Source organism: Heterocephalus glaber, unplaced genomic scaffold (genome assembly GCF_053883595.1).
Source record: "Heterocephalus glaber isolate CG9 unplaced genomic scaffold, H.glaber_assembly_v1.0 deba00001594, whole genome shotgun sequence".
NCBI classification, from domain to species: Eukaryota; Metazoa; Chordata; class Mammalia; order Rodentia; family Bathyergidae; genus Heterocephalus; species Heterocephalus glaber.
Genome location: NW_028258369.1, coordinates 13850824 through 13871037, shown reverse-complemented (window position 1 = coordinate 13871037; position 20214 = coordinate 13850824). Strand labels below are relative to the sequence as shown.

At 49.6% G+C, this 20214-nt stretch overlaps 1 protein-coding gene across 9 annotated transcripts in view; it reads right to left on the bottom strand.

The window, feature by feature from the left end:
- Positions 1-1859: 1859 nt before the first annotated feature.
- Ctps2 (CTP synthase 2) overlaps positions 1860-20214 on the bottom strand; it is a 62747-nt gene continuing 44392 nt past the window's right edge. For 5 of the 9 annotated variants that reach the window (XM_021245343.2, XM_004866120.3, XM_004866123.3 and 2 more), the window contains exons 15-19: positions 17656-17711; positions 16887-16983; positions 14788-14932; positions 14384-14490; positions 13703-13897 (exon numbers count right to left, since the gene is read on the bottom strand). In XM_021245343.2, the coding sequence (XP_021101002.1) occupies positions 14421-14490; positions 14788-14932; positions 16887-16983; positions 17656-17711 (368 nt within the window). In that variant the 3' untranslated portion in view covers positions 13703-13897; positions 14384-14420. Of the gene's footprint in view, positions 2038-7956; positions 7993-13702; positions 13898-14383; positions 14491-14787; positions 14933-16886; positions 16984-17655; positions 17712-20214 lie in introns of those variants that run through there. The other 4 variants (XM_013066048.3, XM_087193689.1, XR_206125.3 and 1 more) reach the window with 3 other exon arrangements.

Below are 20214 nucleotides of genomic sequence, written 5' to 3'. Positions count from 1 at the left end.
TGTGGACCATGGTGTGGCCTCATTGTCCCCACAGGACACAGCTGGCCACCAACAGGCCATCCAGCACCATACTTAAAATTCAAAATGTGAAACTCACAATAATAAAGCCATCTGGTCCATATTATGTTGTCTAACAAGTATAAGTAATGTGAGCTATAAATACAATGAGCAAAGGAAGCAAACAAGAGACCATCAATCAATACAGACAATTTGCACCAGAGATGATGACTCAAGTGTATTTACACAAACACAGAAATTTCTTTTTCAGGAGAATCTACAAACGATGGGCTAAAACAGGCCTCACTGGAAATACATAAGCTGCCAGTAGCCTTCTGTCATATAACTTCCCTGAAATAATAAAAGCTTTAAAGAGAATATCACAGAGAACTTGATGTTGAGTTTTAAGAATGCAGAGTGCTGGCCGGGGATTTAGCTCAGTGGTTTCGCCGCCTGCTGAGCAAGTACAAGGACCCGAGTTCGATCCCCAGTACCAAAAAAAAGAAAGAAAACCCACAAACCAGGTGTGGTAATGTGTGCCTGTAATCTCAGCACTGAGAAAGCTGGGGCAGGAGTATCACACTGATATAGGGAGAAGAGATGTAACTCCCAAACCTGCTAGATATCTGAAACGTGACTTCATGTTCTCTAAAATTGAAGAATGAATTCTAGAACAATGGAGGTTAAGAGTAGGAAACATTTGGGGCCAGGGATTTAGCTCAGTGGCACCGAGGCTGTCTTGCAAGCACAAGGTCCTGAGTTCAAACCCCAGTACCACAAAAAAAAAAGAGAGAGAGAGAGTAGGAAACATTTATTGAGAGAAAGATAGTATCTACCTAAGAGAGACAGAAAGGAGACCAGAAAATGGGTTGCCTGGGGACCCTATTTCCCGTGGGGTTTTTATGGAGCAAAGCCTCACGAAGTGAGGCAGGTTCAAGGTGGGACAAAACTATTGTCAACTAGTAAGATTACAAGTACAGTCACTTAGGTAGTATTGATCCAGTGGGAAATCACAAGGTGGGACAAAACTATGATCAACCAATAAGATTATACTCGCTTAGGTAATATTGATTAAATGGGGATCCAATGGGGAAGTAAGGTTCACGGAATGAGCAAGGATTTCAGGTAAGGAATGGGTCAGAGATCTTTCCTGGAAGGGGTAGGTTAAAATCTTGGTCCCCCACCCAGGTGATTGATACCTATTTAGAATATCAATCAATGCTATTCATCCCTAGGGGAAGCAATCTGGTATAGTAGATTCCCTCTTCTTTTACAACACTGGCCTTCAGTTAATGTGACTTGATTGTCCTCCTTGTTGGCTGCTCGAGGGCCAGCCCAGTCTAACTGCCTACGAGATAGCTAATTAGGACCAGGGAGTTAGCTCAGTGGTGCCCCACCTGCCTTGCAAGCCCAAGGTCCCGAGTTCAGTCCCCCGTACCAAAAAAATCAAAGCCCAAAGGAAGGCGCACCTAGTTGGACCTTGACTGAATTAGGGGACTGTCAGGGAAATCTAAAGGAGGGAGACCATGCTTGAGCTCATAAGCAACTATATCTGATGATGAAATTTACATACTGCTCAATAAACTGTCTTTCCTGTTCCCCTTTAAAAAGCTTGATTGGGATTGTGCAAGCCCAGCAAAACTCAAAAGCTAGACACAGCCATCTGCATGGTGCAGGAGGCACCCTTTGCACAGCACCCATAGGAAGCCCACGAGCGGAGGGCACAGGACGCCAGGTTTCCAACTACAGCGGGGCCAACTTGCTTCCCTTTGCTTCCACTTCCAGCGTGCCACAAAATGAATTCCCCGGGCCCCAGACAGAGCCACGGACTGCAAAGGTCAGCGTGAGCTGGCACTGCAGGACCTGAGAGAGGCGGGAGGTGAAGGCCAATGCCTGTTGCTCTGCCCAAACCATCTGAGCCCAAATGGCTCAGAGGGATTCTTCAATTCTTCTTAGGAAGAGGAAACAGAGGTTGGGCTTGGAACCCAGAACAGCTGTCTGCAACACACATGCTCGGGCCAAGAGGGAGAAAATGGTGACCTGCAGGGAAAAAACAAATTGGAAGAAATCACCTGACATCGCTCAACAAAATGATTTATGTTGTTTCATTTAGCAACTTTACATGTACATAATTTATACTTTTACCATTTTGTCTTTGATTACAATCATAAAATAGGATTTCTGAGCCAGGTGTGGTGGTGCACGCCTAACATCCCAGCACTCCTGCTGAGGCAGGAGGATCACTGTGTTCAAGGCCAGTCTGAACTACATAGCAAGACTCTGTCTCAAAAAAACAACAACAGGGCTGGGGATTTAGCTCAGTAGTTCCACCGCCTGCCTTGCAAGCGCAAGGTCCCAAGTTTGATCCCCGGTACCAAAAAACAAACAAAAAAACTAACAACAACAAAATAGATTTTTTTTTAAGGTCACAAAAGCTATGACAAAGGTTCTTAAAAAGTTCCAACAGCCAGCCAGGCTCCCTTGCATAGGGAGGTTCCTTCCAGGTACATATCTGGGAGGAGAAAATGCCTTATTCGGGAAAGCCCTCTGAAGTATGGGATGAGCCCACAGCCACCTTCTCTGCCTACCCCAACTATGATCTTTGTGTCTTGAATGATTTATTGTGGGAGAAAACCTCGGGTATGGACAATGAATTCTCTTGCTCAGGCTGCCAATTTGTAGGCACCACGCACATCCTCATAGCTGTGCAACACCACCGACAGCCATTTTGCCTTCACAGAACCCTTTGCTAGACTTTAAATTCTCAATAGCTTACCCTGAAAGAACTACCACTGCTGCCATCCTGAGTTTCTTTGAGTGGTGTGAGAGGGAAATTGCAGCCAGGTGTGGAGGTGCATGCCTGTGATCCCAGCACTTGAGAGGCTGAGACAAGAGGATTGCTGAGAGTTCAAGGCCAGCCCAGGCTACATAGTGAGTTCAAAGCCAGGCTGAATGACATAGCAAGACCCTGTCTCAAAATCTAAAAGCAACAATATTAATTTTTCCTGCTTCTGCTGGCCCAGAAGTCCAACATCAAGGCACTGACATATCTGGTGTCTGGTGAAGACCTTTCCAGGCCTGTGGATGGCTGCCTTCTCCCTGTGGCACTACATGATGGAGAGAGAAATCATCTCTTCTGTCTCTTTCTTGTTGTCACTGTTTCGGGGGTTTTTTTGGTACCAGGGGTCAAACTCAGGACCTTGTGTTTGTGAGGCAGGCTCAAAGCCACTGAGCTAAATCCCCAGCCCTTTACTGTTGGTTTTTGACAGGTTCTCACTATGTAGTTCAGGTTGACCTTGAACTCACTATGTAGCCCAGGATGGCCACGAACTTGCTGTGATCCTCCTGCCTCAACCTCCTGAGTGCTGGGATTACAGGTGTGCCCCACTAAGATAGGAGATTAGGGCATGGCAAAGCTGGCTGGGGAAGTAGGCATGACCTGTTATTAGTAGTAGACTCTCAGGCTGCTGAAGGCTCCCTAGGTCACCATAATTCTGCTCACAAATAGAAAAGAATTACACCATTATACAATCACTCACTATCCAGCCAGGAACAAGGGAAGCCAGGCAAAGGAGCTCTAGTGTGATCTGTCAACAAGAGAAATGCCCAGCTTCCTATATGGCTGCACTTCCTACTGCTCATCTGACAGCAGAACGAACGCCAGTTACATAGAACCCTTTCAAGACACATGGCACAATCCCACAGGTCTATATGGCCACATCCTTGGTTGCAGCAAATTGTCCCTCTGCACTGTTTCAGTGACATAAAAAGCCTGATAGCTGGGTGTGATGGTGCATATTTGTGAACCCAAAACTAGGGAAGCTGAGTCAGGAGGATCTCCGAAAGTTTGAGGCCAGCCTGGGCCACACAGCAAGACCCTGTCTCAAAAGAACAAGCAAAACTGATGTTGCTTGGGCTGCGGCTGAGTGGTAGGGTGCCTGGTGCACATGCAGAAGGCCCTGGCTTCCATCCTCCGCACCACTAAACCAAACCAACCCAATGAAAGTTGATGAATCGAATTATCCATGTGTCTCAACAGTTCTTAATTGAAGAGTTCCATATTATTAGTCCTAACGATTAGAAAGGCCAAATTCGCTGATCAACAGTAGCTTCCGTCTCAAGTTTGCCAGGGAGTCTGGCTGCTTTCTAAACTATGTCTAAGTCAAGAACAAAATAGAGAAGTAAAGTAATGCAATGTTTTGCTGTCAATGTTTATTCATCTTCAAGTGCAGAAAGTACTCATTACTTGCAAATGTTCTTAAGGATTTCTGAACCACCCTGCCAAGTAAATTTCCCCACAAATGTCCCATCAGGGACTGGTAGATTCGAGAATAGCATTTCCTTCCTTCAACAACACTATTTGGTAGCTGGGCGTGGTGGTGCCTGACTGTAATCCTAGCACTCGGAAGGCTGAGGCAGGAGGATCGCTAAGAGCTCGAGCCCACCCTGAGCTACATAGTGAGTTCAGTGCCAGCCTGAACTACGTAGTGAGACCCTATCGCAAAAAAAGAAAGAAAGAAAGAAAGAAAAGAAAGAAAAAAAAAGAGGGGAAAAAACCCCCAAGACAACAAGGCCAAATCTAACAGCAGGACTAATACATGCCCACCTGTGTTGATTTCATCCCAAACACAAAATCGTGTAGAAGGAAGAGGGAGCGGCTTTTGAGGTCTTGCTGTGACTCATGCCCAGGAGCCCACCTGGCAGCGCTGGGCTGGCCGAAGTGACTCACCCCTTGCGGGAACTACAGTCAGCCTGCCCTCAGCCTTCTGCCGCATAGGCCTGAGCTCGGGCTCCAGCTTCATCCCGGCAGAGGGCAGTTGGAGCAAGAATCCTCCAGGTAGCTTTAGCACAAGTCCCACCCTTGGCATGGGACCACCCTCGGGTCTTTTTGCCCAGCTGCCTTCAGCAAGAACTCTATCGAGCTGGCCTAGCAGGAATAATTGCCCCTGATATTTCAGGGATGACTTGCACCCGCCAGCCCCCCCCCGCCCCTTGGCTATAAATCCTGGCTTGGCCTTGTGGGGGGCAGAGTTGAGCTCGGTTTCCCACAGCAACACCCCACAGTGGCCATCCCTACCGCCAGGAGAACAAAGCTGAGAGACACAACTCTCCACAGGCTAGCAGGTTTTATAGGGACAGACAGTGAGGGGAAAAGGTCAGAATGGGACGTCAGAGGGGGAGTTCAGTGGAAAGGAGTTGGGGCTGCCCACCAGGAACAAGGCTTAAGAAGCACAGAGAGTGGCGGCCGCCTGCCAGGAGAGGGCTGAAGAATGCTGGGAGTTATGGGGTGTGCACATGCTCACCTGGCCTCAGTGACCCAGTTATATATCCTTAGCAGGGGTACCAGCAGAGGGGAGGCGGGCGCGAAGTGGTCTTTGGTCCGCCTAGGATGGCAGCGGTCAGACCCCTTCGCCTGTATCTATCGTCACAGTCTGCCCTTGAATAAAATCTGTCTTATTATTCTTCATTTCCTCCCCTTGGGTTTTTGAGACAGGGTCTCTCTATATAGTCTAGACTGGCCTTGAACTCACTATGCAGCCCAGGCTAGCCTTGAACTTGTGGTGACCCTCCTGCCTCAGCCTTCCAAGAGCTGAGCTCACAGGTATGCACCACTGCATCTGGCAGGAAAGGTTTGTTTTGGCTCATGGTTTAGGAGATCTTGGTCCATGGTCGTTAGCTCCATTGCTCTAGGCTGGGGGTGAGGTAGACATTAGGATGTTGGGAGCAGGTGGTCCGGAGGCACAGAGAGCGGGAAAGTGTCCAAGAGGAGGGGCTAGGGACAGAGATAGCCCGAGTTCCCTCGCCCAGGCGTGGGCACCAGCAGCTGGGGAGTGAGCGGTCCTGAGCGCTATCGTGACTAAAATTCATTTCATCTCTGCTTTTTACTTCCTAATAGGGTCATGAGAAAAATCTCAAGTGATTCACGTGGCTTACATTACATTTCCTGGACAGCTATAGTCGAGAAAGCAGCTGGGGTGGATAAGGGAAGAGCAAAGTGGTCTTAGAACTCTTCTAAAAAAAAACTTGGGTGGTCTGGACGAGGTGGCGCACACCTGTAATCCCAGCATTCTGGGAGACTGAGGCAGGAGGATCACAAATTTAAGCACAACCCAAGCAATTTGGTGACTCAATGAGACCCTGTGTCAAAATAAGACATTAAGAAAAGGGCTGAGGGTACATCTCAGTGCAAAGGCCCTGGGTTCAATCCTCAGCAAAAGGTCCTGGCCTCTTACTGAGGAGCCCTGCAGCCACCTCGGATGGGCGGCTTTATCTGAGCTGGTCGAACTGCTCTGGAACATCCTCCAAGTGTCTGGGCCATGAGCAGTCCCCTTGGCTTTTAGAACCCGAGGATCCAGCAGCTCAGGTTCACTGGGAGCCCCGCATGGAAACCCAGGCAGTGGGGCCAACCCTGTGGGGCTGAGCATGCGCACAGTGCCCAGGAGGCTGGGTTCCCAGGGGCCTGGCCCTGTGAGAGGCTCTCTGAGTCTCTCCTGCATGAGCTTTGCTCACTTGGTGGAGAAGTAGGATCTCATCTGAAATGAGATGCTGCTTAAGCCATATAGCGAGGGAGGGAGGGAAAAGAAAAGGAATGGAAGAAAGGAGGGAAGGGAAGGAGAAAAGAACATCGGCTTCATGTGCTGTGTCTCTTGAAGCTGCAGAACAAGCTGACACTGTTACGGGAATGCTGGGGTCGTGTCCCATGGTGACAGGGAACAAAACCAAAGTCTGAGGAGGAAGTTGCAAACAGATTTATTTACAAGCTTCAAAGGTAAGAAAGTGAAAGCTAGAAAGGCAAGGAAGTGAAAGGCAGAAAGGCAAGAAAGTAGTGCTCCCGCTAGCTGGCAGGGGCTCTGAGTAGGAAAACCTATGAGGGCTCTTGGTCTAGGGGGTTGGGTTCAGCAGGGAGCTTGGCTGTTGTGTGAGCAACATAATCTCTAACCTACAGGACGGTACATATCTTTAGGGTCCAATCTCCACAGTGTCTATGTAGGGCCCACACATCCTGAGTCCATGGCCAGCCTCACTATGCTCTGGGGACCTCCACGGACACCTAATGGATGTCTCAGCAGATTCCACTATGGGGCCACAGTCCTGACTGCCTAATAGAACCCTAACCCTGACTCACTGATTCCTGTTACAATAATATGACCTCCTCTAAGGGGGGTGGGGGGGTGGCTGGATGCAGAGGTGAATAACAGACTGGTCTGTAATCTTTTCAGTTGGAATCTTTTGGCATGATTCCTCTATGACTTTTTTTGTTGTTGTTGAGGGTCTCACTCTGTAATTCAGGCTGGTCTAGAACTCACTATATAACCCAGGCTGGCCTCAAACTCACAGTGATCCACCTGCCTCAGCCTCCCGAGTGCTGGGATTACAGGCATGCACCACCATGCCCGGCTAGACTACACTGGAGACTTGTAAGGACTTTTTCTTGCGTCACCCTCTAGATCAGCAATCCACAAACTTCTGTAAAGGGTCAGATAGCAGGTGTTTCAGGCTTTGTGCATCTCTCTGGCAACCAATCTCCTCTCTACTGGGTGTGGCTGTGTTCCAATAAAACTTTATTTACAAAGTAGGAGCCAGGTATGTTGATGTACACCTATAATCCCAGTACTCAGGAGGCTGAGGCAGGAGTATTGCCATGAGTTTGAGGCCAGCCTGGGCTACAGAATGAGTTCAAGGCCAGCTTGAACAACATAGCAAGACCCTGTCTCAAAAAAAACAACAACAAAAAAAAACAAGTAGGAGAGGTTTAGCCTGTGGACAGTTTGTAGGGGGGGAGGGGACAGCTGCTTTAGTTTCCTTTAAACAATAAAAAATGTAGTCATGTTCTTTACTTTTTCATTCTTAAAGAGATTAAAATAAATCTCCTTCCAACCCAAGTTAAGAGCTATGCTTAGGAAGGTTGGAAACAAGATGGGTCTATGGCTGTAGCTCAGCGGTAGAGCCATTACTTACCCAGCACATTCAAGGCCCTGCGTTTGACCCCCAGCACTGAAAAAAAAAAAGAAACAGAAGAAAAATATGATATTCATTCAGAAATATAAATGTGTAGCCAAGCGTGGTGGTGCACACCTGTAATCCCAGGACTCAGGAGGCTGAGGTAGAAGGATTGTCTTGAGTTCAAGGCCAGGCTGAGCTACATAGCTGGGCTACATAGTGAGTTCAAGGCCAGCCTAGACTATACAGCAAGACCCTGTCTCAAAAAAAAAAGAAAAAAGAAAAGAAAAGAAACTTTCCTTCAAATATTCCCATCTAATCTTCAAAAGAGTCTCACACGCAAAAAAAAGAAATACAAATGTGTTTCAAAAGTCAGGCCCAGCAGCATGCCTGTAGTCCCAGCTACTTGAGACGCTGACGCAGGAGGGTCACTTGAGCTCAGCAGTTTGAGTCCAACCTGGGCATCAGACTGAGACCCCATCTCAATAAAGCAGTGATGAAAAACCTCATTCTAGCAGTCTTTTTGGTGTGGCACAATGGAGCTTTCTGGGTTGAAAGTTGAGCCTTCCCTTGTCTCCAGACATTAAAGCAATGTGCGTTTGTGCAAATCTACTGAGAAAGTGCTACTCCAGAAACGCAGGTCATTCAGTTTAACTAAGTATGTCACTGACCTCTAAATCCTCTTCAAAAGTGACCATCATGACAAGTAGTCTCGTCACCCTGCCTGTGCATGGGAGGCTGAGGTCGTACCAGTGAGCTTGAGGTCATTTCTGCTAACAGCGCTGCCTCCTCCCTTGGGCCTGCAGCTGCAAGGGTAAATGAATGCAGGAGGAGCCAGGCACTCAGGAGGCTGAGGCAGGAGGATCACTGAGAGTTCAAGGCCAACCTGGAATACATAGCAAGACCCTGTCTCAAAAAACAAAGACATTAAAAATTTTGTAAAGGGCCAGGGATTTAGCTCAGTGGTTTCGCTGCCTGCTGCGCAAACACAAGGACCTGAGTTCGATCCCCAGTACCAAAAAAAAAAAATTTTGTAAAAACCAGTAAAAGCAGGCTAACAGCTCAGCATCTCCACCTTCATTTTGCACCTGTCTCCTTTGCTACCTTAAACTTCCAGTCTGGTTCTTACTCAACTCCACACTCAGGTGTTAATCATTTCAGGAGTGGTCATTTAAAGCTGCTAATCCCTTTCAAGGCCAAGAACACCAGGCGTGGCTGTCTTCAAGATTGTCAGGGACATCACGATCCACAGGCTGTCGACCGCCAGCTTTCACCACCTCCTGGTCCTGGCCACTCAGAGTCCACTTGCTGCCCTGAAGGACTAAGCAGCTCTATCTTACCTTTCTTGCCTTTTTTTGTTTTGCTGGGGGTTTTTTTGAGACAGGGGCTCACTGCGCAGTTCAGGCTGATTTTGAACTCACTGTGTAGCCCAGGCTGGTCTCGAAGTCACAGCATTCCTCCTGCCTCAGCCTCCCAAGTGTTGGGATCATTCCACACCCAGCCCATCTTGCCTTTCTGATCTGTCCTTCTCCCCACTCTTGGATTCAGGAGCCAGGAGTCTAACTGGTAACCACCTAGTGGTGTGTACAAAGTCCCTGGGGGGACAGTGCTCTCTTTTGCCACCTCATCCTGCAATAACGATCAACCAGCAGAGACTGAGTGACTGTCTCCCCCTTGTCACCCTTCCCTGCATCATCTAGGAGCTCTTTCGGATCCTCTGCTTCGGGGATAGCTCTGCTGAACACATCCCTCTCCTGCCTCCTTACTTTTTCCGCTTGGTTTGGGGGCGCACAGGCAGATGTGGTCTGTGGGGACTCCCACAGCCAGGCCCCTACTGGGCAGGAACGACAGTGCAGCCCCGAGGAGATTGCTTTCCTGCAGCACTGGCCCCAGCCTCCACGCACCGCACCGCGCTTTGTCTTTCTCTGCAAATGCTGCGGCCAGCACAGAACCGGAAGCTCAGCCTCCCACCGCCGATGAAAGAGGCCAGCAACATGTCCAGCTTCACTGCAACTTCTTCAAGAAAAAGGAGCTGGGCATGGTGGCGCCTGCCTATAATCCCAGTGCTCGGGAGGCTGAAGCAGGAAGATCCCCACAAGTTTGAGGCCACCCTGGGCTACATGATTAGTTCAAGGCCAGCCTGAACTACATAGCAAGACCCTGTCTCAAAGAAAAAGAAAAAGAAGGAATGCTTAAAATTTAGCACTCAATGGGCATGGTGGGTGGCACAGGTCTATAATCCCAGCACTTGGGAGGCTGAGGCAGGAGGATAGCCATTGAGTTTGAGGCCAGCCTGGGCTACATAGTGAGCTCAAGGACAGCCTGAACTACATAGTGAGAACTTGTCTCAAAAAAACAAACAAACAAAAACACTCAATGGGCATGGTGGCACACACCAAGAAATGCAGTACTCTGGGAGGCTGAGGCAGGAGGATCATGAGTTCAATTTCCATCTGAGGGACTTAGCGAGACCTTGTCTCAACATTGGATTGATTGTAGTACTAGGAAGTGGACCCAGTGCCTTTCCACTGAGCTATGTCCCCAGCCCTTTTTTATTCTTATTTTGAGACAAGTTCTCCCTAATTTGCTAGTATGGTAGGTTCCCCAGGCTGGGCATGAACTTGTGACCCTCCTGCCTCAACTTCCCAGACTGATTATTACAGGCCTGTGCCACCACAACTGGCTCACAATTTAAAAAATAATAATAAAAGGTCTGAGGGTGTAGCAAAGGCCCTGGTTCGATTCCCAGTACCACAAAAAAAAAAAAAAAAGACACCCAATGGCTTGTGGAGAAACAATAAACAATGAGACCCTACTTTAGCTTTGGTTCCGTCCAAACAGTGACAGCAAGCAGATGACAGTGGTCACTGAAACAGTGTCACCGCCCCAACTGCCTGTGAGGAAACACATCCCTGTTACCTGGGACTTGGCCAGAAGCCCCAATCTGGGGCCCTGATGTCTGGATTCATTCGCCAGCCTGCCATCAAGAGTCCAGGAAAGCCAGGCGTGGTAGCACACGCCTGTCATCCCAGCACTAGGAGCCTGAGGCAGGAGGATCACTGTGAATTCAAGGCCAACCTGAGCTACATAGTTAGACCCTGTATCAAAGGAGTATAAGAAAAGTCCCGAAAATGGCAAAATGAGTTTATCCACACTGTGGCCAAATTGGGAGGCAGCTCACTGAAATTTATAGGAGGGGTGGAGGGCTTTCAGCTCAGGAAACTCAGAGTCCGGTTCCAGCCCAACCCAGCGCCAGGGCTGGAGGTGGATGGCTCCTTCTCAACAACAGGGAGCTGGAGACACTGCTGGGCTTTCAAAATGCACATCTTTCAGGCTCCACTTAGACACTGCGGCTCATAGCTGTGGGCCAATGTCTCGGCACTCTAGGTGACCATGGGCCTTCTTGGGTTCTCTGGCCCCAGAGGACCCCATTTTATTTTATTTCTTTTTGTCTTGTCTTATTTTCATGTATTATGTATGTATGTATGTAGAGCCAGGGTCTCACTGTGTAGCCCAGGCTGGCCTCCAACTCACAGCAATCCTCCTGCCTCAGCCTCAAGTGCTGGGATGACAGGCATGCACACCCTGCCCACCTTAGCTCCCCATTTTACACTCTCATGGCTCCAACTGTATCACAGCTAGAAAGAAGTTCTTCTCCCTCCACTTAGACACTGCGGCTCATAGCTGTGGGCCAATGTCTCGGCACTCTAGGTGACCATGGGCCTTCTTGGGTTCTCTGGCCCCAGAGGACCCCATTTTATTTTATTTCTTTTTGTCTTGTCTTATTTTCATGTATTATGTATGTATGTATGTAGAGCCAGGGTCTCACTGTGTAGCCCAGGCTGGCCTCCAACTCACAGCAATCCTCCTGCCTCAGCCTCAAGTGCTGGGATGACAGGCATGCACACCCTGCCCACCTTAGCTCCCCATTTTACACTCTCATGGCTCCAACTGTATCACAGCTAGAAAGAAGTTCTTCTCCCCATAGATTTATTTAAAGTGTGCCTGAGCCCAAGAGCCAGCCATGTGCAGAGACACCAGATGGAGCCTGAGGGGCCCCCCAGAGGGCAGATGGGGGCCCCAACTTGCCCTGCAGAGTAGATTCCTGCTTCACCCTTGCAGGGAAAGGATTTCAAGACACATGAGAGGTGGGCTTATTAGGCAGAATTGGAAGGAAGAGAAAATGGGGGTGGGCCACAGCTCTGAGAAAATCACACTGGCCCGTTAACAAAAAAAAAATGAGACCAGCTTCTTTTTTGTGGTTATCGTTTTCTGTTCTGGTGTCTGAGACAGGATCTGGCTGTGCAGCTAGCCCAGACTGGTCTTGAGCTAGGGGAGATCCTCTTGCCTCAGCCCTCCCAAGGGCTGGGATTACAGGCTTGTGCCACCACACCAGCCTAAATGAGTATGGGAAAGCTCGATGTGAGCCACAACCAAGTTATCTCAGCACATTCTGCAGGGCAAATCAAGAAGCAAGTGAGATGAGAATGTTGGGGAATGGGGCCAGGAATGGGGCTACAGAAGAGGTTCGGGGCTGGATCCCACCATTATTCTAAATGTTGATTTTTTTTTCATTGTAAATGTTTAATTTTTATTTTTTAAGAATATCGTATTAAAGTATTAATTAAGCAGGGTGTGGTGATACCCACCTGTCATCCAGCACTCAGGAGGCTGAGGCAGGAGGATCACCATGAATTGAGACCAGCCTGAATTGCATAGTGAAACCCTGTCTCAAAAAACCAAAAGAGCAAGAGCAAGGACCCGAGTTCGATCCCTGGTACCAAAAAAAAAAAAAAAGAACGAGGAAGATAGAAGTCAGGTCTCTCTCTTGAGGGCCCACACTTCATTTCTCTGAGTGTGTACTTTTAAAATTCTGTCCCATAAATCCCTTTACACTCCTTTAAAGAAAAGAAGTCAGACACAAAGGGCCACAGCTTTCATGACCCACTCACAGGAAACATGCCTGGCAGACAGACGGATGGGAGGAAGGAGCCAGCTGGCTGTCAGGCACGAGAACTGTGCTGGCCAGAAGTGCCCTGAAGCGTCCCTGCCTCCCTGCAACGGTGCACTGTCAGCTCTGCGCCCTGTGAGCTTCGCCTCGACTCCAAACCAAGGGTTCCTCCCTGGCTCCAGAGTTCTCTGAATCCACCTCAGTGTTGTGCCTGAGGCAGGTGCCTTTCTGGCCAGCCCGTCTCGAAGCTCCTTGCTGGAAACAGACACCGCGAGAACCCAAGGGAATCTTGGCCTACACACAAAAGTGCAAGTGCCTTCCCAGTAACAGAAGGACTTTTTCAATCTCTATTTATTATTATTATCATTTTGCAGTGCTGGAGACTAAACCTTGGCTACACAGTGAGTTCAATGGGCTACACAGCACAGGAGCTCTGCACTGAGCTACATCTTCAGGCTTTTTCTCAGTCCCCCCACCAATCAAACTCAGGAGACCTTGCACTTGCCAGGCAAGTGTGGCACCACTGAGCTACATCCCCAGCCTCACTTTTTATTTTTGAGACAGGGTCTTGCTAAGTTCCTCACACTGAGCTCAAACTGGAAATCCTCCTGACTCAGCCTCCCAACTTGCTGCGATTACAAGCGTGCACCACCTGTAATGGCTTAGAATGACTCACTTTTGACCCAAAATGCCTTAGAGTGCATGCCCTGCCACCTTTCTCACACAACACAGGCCGAAGCCTGCGACCTGGGCCCCAGCTCATCTTTCCAACTGAGGCTGCACAAGACACAAACACGCTTTGCATCCCACGGGGCTGTTGCAGAAAGTTTAATCAGCTACAGAAATCTGACTCACAGGGCCGCCCAGGAAGAAAGGGCAAACCCCCTGGCTTCCGGTTCCCAGGAGGAAGCTCCCCAGAGTCCGGCCGATCCTCTACATCCAGTGTGGTGAACAGCGACTCTGGGTGTGCATGGACTTCTTCAGACAGTTCCTTCACCAGCACTCTGACTTAAAAAGACAATGTAAGTGTTCATTTTCACAAAAACCAAAGCAAACAACAAAAAAGTGCCATCCCTGAGTGGCTGAGGCTACTACAACTGCAATCATATGGCCCCAAGTACCCACTTACAGTACAGGTGTGCTCACGGGTGTTGGGCTGGCCTCGGGGCATCCCATCTCCCCCAACCCCCCCCCCACACACATTTTTTTATTAGTGCCATCTCCCTCAATCTTAACTCTTAGTTTTTTGAGATAGGGTCTCCCTATGTAGCCCAGGCTGGCCTCAAACTCACAGCAACCCTCCTGCCTCAGCCTCCCAAGGACAGGGACCACAGGCATGCACCACCACACCTAACTACCAGTGTTAACTCCTGACGGTGTCATGGGCCATTAGGTCCATCCTGCTGACTGAGCCATGAAAACAGTGCACGACAAGTGCAGCAACCAGGACAGCAGTGTGTCTGTGGGACACCACACTGGAAGCTTCCGGCTTACCCTCGCCAGCAGCCCTTCACTCGGAGCTGTACTCGAGTCAGCTAATCTCCAGCTCAGCCATCCTGGACCCGGCAAAGCCATCATCGCTCTTGTCGATGTTTTCACCACTGCGTAAGAAAGGAACTCACTCAGCAAGGCAAGAAAGAAAACCCTGCACAATTATATTCCATCATTTTTGGTGCTTGCTTGTGTGTCTTTGAGACAGTCCCGCTCTGTAGTCCAGGCTGGCCTTGAACTATGTAGCCCAGGCTGACCTGAACTCACAGCGAGCCTCCTGCCTCAGCCTCTCAAGTGCTGGGATGACAGGTGTGCGCCACCACGCCTGGCAAGTAGTAGTTATTTTTGTGAAGAGTAAAACTTTAAAGGGCAAAAGTCCCCCTTCATGTCAAAGCCAAGCAGCTTACCTGGGGGGCGGCAGGCCCATCTGCTGCAGGTAGGCATGCAAGTTCCCTGTGGCTGCGAGCAGGAGCCCCAGGTAGGGAGGCGAAGGCTTCATCGGCCTGGAAGAAAACTCAGGGTGGAACTGGACGCCAACGAAATAGGGATGATCTGAAATGACAGCAGCCGGGTGTGACTGAGCAGACAGACACCAGAAGGTCACCCTATCCTTCAGTACAGACGAGTCGGCAGCTGAGATGATTAACTTGTGGACATCTTACCTTCATGGATTTTTTAATCTTTATATCTTTTTCATTTATTTGTGCTGTTCTGAGACAGGGTCTCACCATGTAGTCCAGGCTGGCCTCGAACTTGAACTTGAATTTGTGGCAATCCTCCTGCCTCAGCCTCTTGAGTGCTGGGGTCACAGGCGTGTGCCACCAGCCCAGCTTTCACGACTCATTTGTGAAGTGGAAATCTACACTGTAAAACATGTCTTGCTTACTACACAGTCTGGGGGGTTTTATTTGTGGAAGGCGGCAAAGTGAGCAAAGGTAGACAGAGGTTTTGGAGCTCTGGCTTCTCCACTGGGTATCAACGACAGCACCATGAAGTCAACGGGCACTCACACTTCAGTCTGGGCAGCTCATCCCTCGAAATAATGGGGCTCTGTTACAGTGCTGGGCGTGGTGGCGCACGCCTGTAACCCCAGCCCTCAGGAGGCTGAGGTAGGAGGATCGCCACAAATTCAAGTTTGAGTGCAAGACGAGCCTGGACTACATAGGGAGACCTTGTCTCAAATCACAAACAAACAAACAGAAGAAGTCTCTGTTATCAAAGGGTGGCATGGCCTTTGAACATGTCAATGGTGGTTGTGGCCCAAGGTGGAGAGAATTCCAGTTCTTTCTCCTTCCTCGCCCTTCCTGCATTGTGCAAGCCTTCAAATGCACACCTGCCACACACGCTACCAGGCGGGCACGTGAAGCTGTTTTCCGAGCCAGGAGTACAAGCAGCCTTAACTCCAGCTCTCCCAGAGGGAACGGGACAGAAAAGCAGCTTTGCTGCTTCCGGTATCTGGGATCCTGTGCTTTGGCAAAGTAAGAATTAAACAGTCACCGTTCCCCACCTGCCATGCTGAGAGCTGCCCAGCAACTCTCCAGGTTCCCCCGCTGAGGGGTCACAGACCCACTTCTGGACAGGAAGTGGCGCCACTCCCTCCGCTCTGGGCCTCAGTGACAGCCTCGTGACAGCCTCGCTTCTCATCACTGCACCAACTGTCCAGGCCGCATGGACCCTAAGCATAAAAATGGACAGCTTTCTCTACCACAGCTCTGGGTCTTTTCATTTATTTTTTTACATTTTTAAAAAATCTTTTTATTTCAAGACAAGATCTCTACAAGTCGCTAAGTTGCCCAGGCTGGATACTAACTTGCAGTCCTCCTGCCTCAGCCTCCCAGAGCCCAGCTTCTTTGTTTGGTTATCAAGAATGGTGAGTGTAGGGTGGTGCTCAGAAGTGAAGTGGCCCAAGCGTGAGTGTCAGCCCTGAGCCATCAGGAAAGGCAGGAGGAGCCGGGTCCCTCCATGAAGCAACTTCAGCAGCGGAGCCTGCAGCCAGGCGGGCGGGAGGCCATTGCTCACCAGAGGATGGCAAGGAGGGTGCCAGTGACAGCGGCCGCATGCTCAGTGCGCAGCCTGGGAACCCCAGGAAGGGGCCAGGGCCAAGGCAAGGAAACCGATTACTTGGAGAACTGCTGCCCTGGGAAAAGTACATCATTTTCTGCTAAGTTCAGATCACCGGGCCCCCAAATGACTAGGACTGTAAGCCTCTGCTTTTCATGCGCTGTTTCTTTGTTTTATTTTGTTTCATTTTGTTTTTTGAAACAGATCTCACTATGTAGCCCAGGCTGGCCTCGAACTCACAGTGATCTTCCTGCCTCAGCCTCCCGAGTGCTAGGCTGACATGTGAGATGTGCACCACCAAGCCCGGCTGTTTCTCATGCACCTTGTAGCTGCCTATTTATTGCAAAGGAGAACGGAAGAGAAAGAATCTCAACCTCAAATGAGTCCAGGGTTGACAAAAGCTGTCGCCACACCTCAGCCTTGCAGGAATGAAGAGGCCACTTACTTGCTAGTTCGATGACTTCCATCCGGTTCCCATCAACATCCTGACCCACGAAGGCCAGGTCTTTCTGCTCAAAGTGGCTGATCATGCTAGGGTTCACCTGGAGATACAAGAAACCCAATGTCTTTAAGCCTCAGCGCAACACAGACACAGGTGCTTCTGGGAAGGTCCGGGGTTAGCTGGGTGGGTTTCCGAGACGCCCTAGCTTGTCTTGATCTCTATCTCCAACACCTAATTTTGTTTTGGTTTGGTTTTCTGAGACAAGGTCTCGCTATGTAGTTCAAGCTGGCCTTGCACTCACGGTGATCCTCCTGCCTCAGCCTCCCGAGGGCTGTGATCAGGATCACAGGTGTGCACCACCACTCCCGGCTGGTTATTGTTTGGACTGACTCAGTGGATAAGAGTGGAAAACAAACAGAGATTTCTGTTCTTCACACCCCCAAGCATCAAGACTGTTACACTCATTAACAGGCAGTCGATGCTTGTGGAGGCCCTGTGCCTCTCACCTGGCACTCCCAACATTTAAGTCCCCTTATCCACGAGACACTAAGCCTCAGGCTCAATGTAAACTTCCAAAAAGGCTCCCCAACCTAGGGACCAACAGAGGAGAAGGGAAAGAGCCCTGTCCCCAAGGCACTCCATCCCTCACCAGAGATGCCCCTTTCCGAAGACTGGAAAGGGGAGGGTTGGGCTTCGGAAGAGGCGCGGAGACCCCTGGGGTGGAGGACGGCAGAGCCGCCGTGCCAGGCAAACATACTCATGGCAGGCCTACCTCGTACCGATGCCTGTGTCTCTCCTCTATGAAAGGGACGTCGCCGTACAGTTTCCCTGAAAGACAGAGGGACATGAATGCTACAGCGATCCGCTTCCTTTCATTTTTTTTTTTTTTTGGCACCAGGGATCGAACTCAGGACCTTGCCCTTGCAAGGCAGGTGCCATCCCACTGAGCTAAATCCCCAGCCCTATCCATTTGCTTTCTTATTACTCCTATTTTTTTTTTTAAATTTTGAGATAGGGTCTTGCTGTGTAGTTCAGGCTGCCTTGAACTCACTATGGAGCCCAACCTGGCCTCAAACTCCCAGTGATCCTCCTGCCTCAGCCTCCCCAGAGTGCTGGGATGACAGGCTGTGCCACCACACCCAGCGTGGAGTGATCACCTTGAGAATCACACCATGATACTGGCAGAGGAAGCCCCTGGGGTGTGTTCATCAGATGCTCCAGCAATAATCGAAGGCAGTGGTGGCGGACCCATGGCACGTGTGCCCCAGCCGGCTATGTGTTATCACTGAAAGCTCTAAGGTTCGCCATCTCTGCTCTAGATGGTCTTCTCTCCTACAAGATGGTGACGGCCTCCTCAGAAACCATCGCCATGCCCTGAGGGGAAGCCCAAGGTGGCAAAGCTTGGAGGCCAGCAGCCCCTCATCCCTGTCCACATCTGCCCACAGAACTGAGTCGAGTCCACACCACCACTTCTGTGTGGACTCACACAGGGCTCTATTTATTTATATAAATGTGTGTGTGTATATGTATATATGTTTGTTTTGTTTTGTTTTGGTGGTAGTGGTAGGAACTGAACCCAGGGCCTTCGCACTGAGCTATATCCTCAGCCCTTTCCATCTTGAGACAGAGTCTTGCTAAGTCACTAAGTTGCCCAGGCTGGGTTCGAACTTGCAGTCCTCCCAGCTCAGCCTCCCAGAGTGTTAGGATTATAAGTGTGTGCCAAAACTGTTATTTTTTATTTTGATATTTTTATTTATTGCTTTTTTTTTTTTTGGTACCAGGGATTGAACTCGGGTCCTTGTGCTTGCAGGACAGGCGGCAGAACCAGAGCTAAATCCCTGGCCCTTATTTTGATATTTTTAAGGGTCATTTTAGGGTTTTTTTGAGACAAGGTCTCACAGTGTAGTTCAGGCTGGCTGTGGGGTGTGGGGTGTGCAGTGCCTGAGCTGAGCTCAGAGCCCCACAGCTGACAGTGGTGAGGCAACCAAGGCAGTCACTAAGGGAGGCGTGGACATCATCTACTGCTAGGATCATGTCCCTGCAGGAGGTGATCAAAATATATGGTGAATGTTTAAATTAAAAAATTAGCCAGGCATGGTGGCGCACGCCTGTGATCCCCACAGTAGGGAGGCTGAGGCAGGAGGATCACCTCAAGTTCGAGGTCATCCTGGGCTACACAGTGAGCTCAAGGCCAGCCTGGACTACATAATGAGACCTTATCTCAAAACAAACAAACAAAAAATGAGTACTGTAAAAGACACCTTGCTGTGAAGCCCCTCAGAAACCACCCCACCCCGGCTTCACATGCACTAGTCCCATGGTTCTTGCCACTTGCTGCAGCAGCTCTGGAACCCTCTTTCCTGGGGTGTCTTTATAGGGTGTGATCAAAAACAGGGTGAGTGCCACTGCCAAGTGCCGGCCACTCTGCTCACCGGACCTGGCACCGTGTGACTCCTGGCTCTTCCCCAATGGCAAAGTGACCATGAAAGGCAGACACTGGGAATGGATTCCGGTCATCTCGGCACTCAGGAGAGAGGACTCCAGAGCCGCTGCAGAAAGTGGCAGGAAGGACGGGCTTGGTGTGTTTGAAGCCAGAGCGAGGATTCAGAGGGGGATTTGTGGCAACGTGTCGCTTACCGTAATAATTTTTTTAAATGGAACACTCACCATACCTTTAGACCACGCCTCCACATTACCAAACACACCTCAGCGAGCAGCTGGCCTGGGCATACGCGACAGGAAGTACACCAAGACACATGGCTCAGCAGTGACAAATGACCACGCCGTGGACTTTTAAATACTTTTGCAAATCACCTCATTAACGGAGCCAGTTTCTGTTGTTTTAAAACTTCCTAACAATCTAATCTCACTAGATACTAGAACCTGCTTTTCGGTATCGGTGCTAGGATAAGAGAAAAGAAAACAAAAGCAGTCTTTCTAGCCCAGAAGACATACTCTGCCTTATCCCCATTCTTCCTGCTCTCTTTTGCATTTTCCACTTCGCCACTCTGCATGTCAGTGCCCAGAATGTGACCAGAGCCCGGCATCCGCCATCGACACCTTATTAGGGGCCTCTTAACTGCTTTCCAAACACAAACTTGCCTCTCTTACGGGAAAGCAGAACCAACATCTTTGTCAAGTCCGTCCCCTAAACATGAGGAAATGCAGAGGGGTTTTTTGTTTTATTTTGTTTTGTTTTGAGACAGGGTCTCACTCTGTATCCCAGGCTGGCCTTAAACCTGTGGAGATCCTCCTGTCTCAGCCTCCCTCAGTCCCAGGATTCCAGACTCACCTCACTGCTCCTGGCTCAGGCACTGTCTTTCACCTCTCC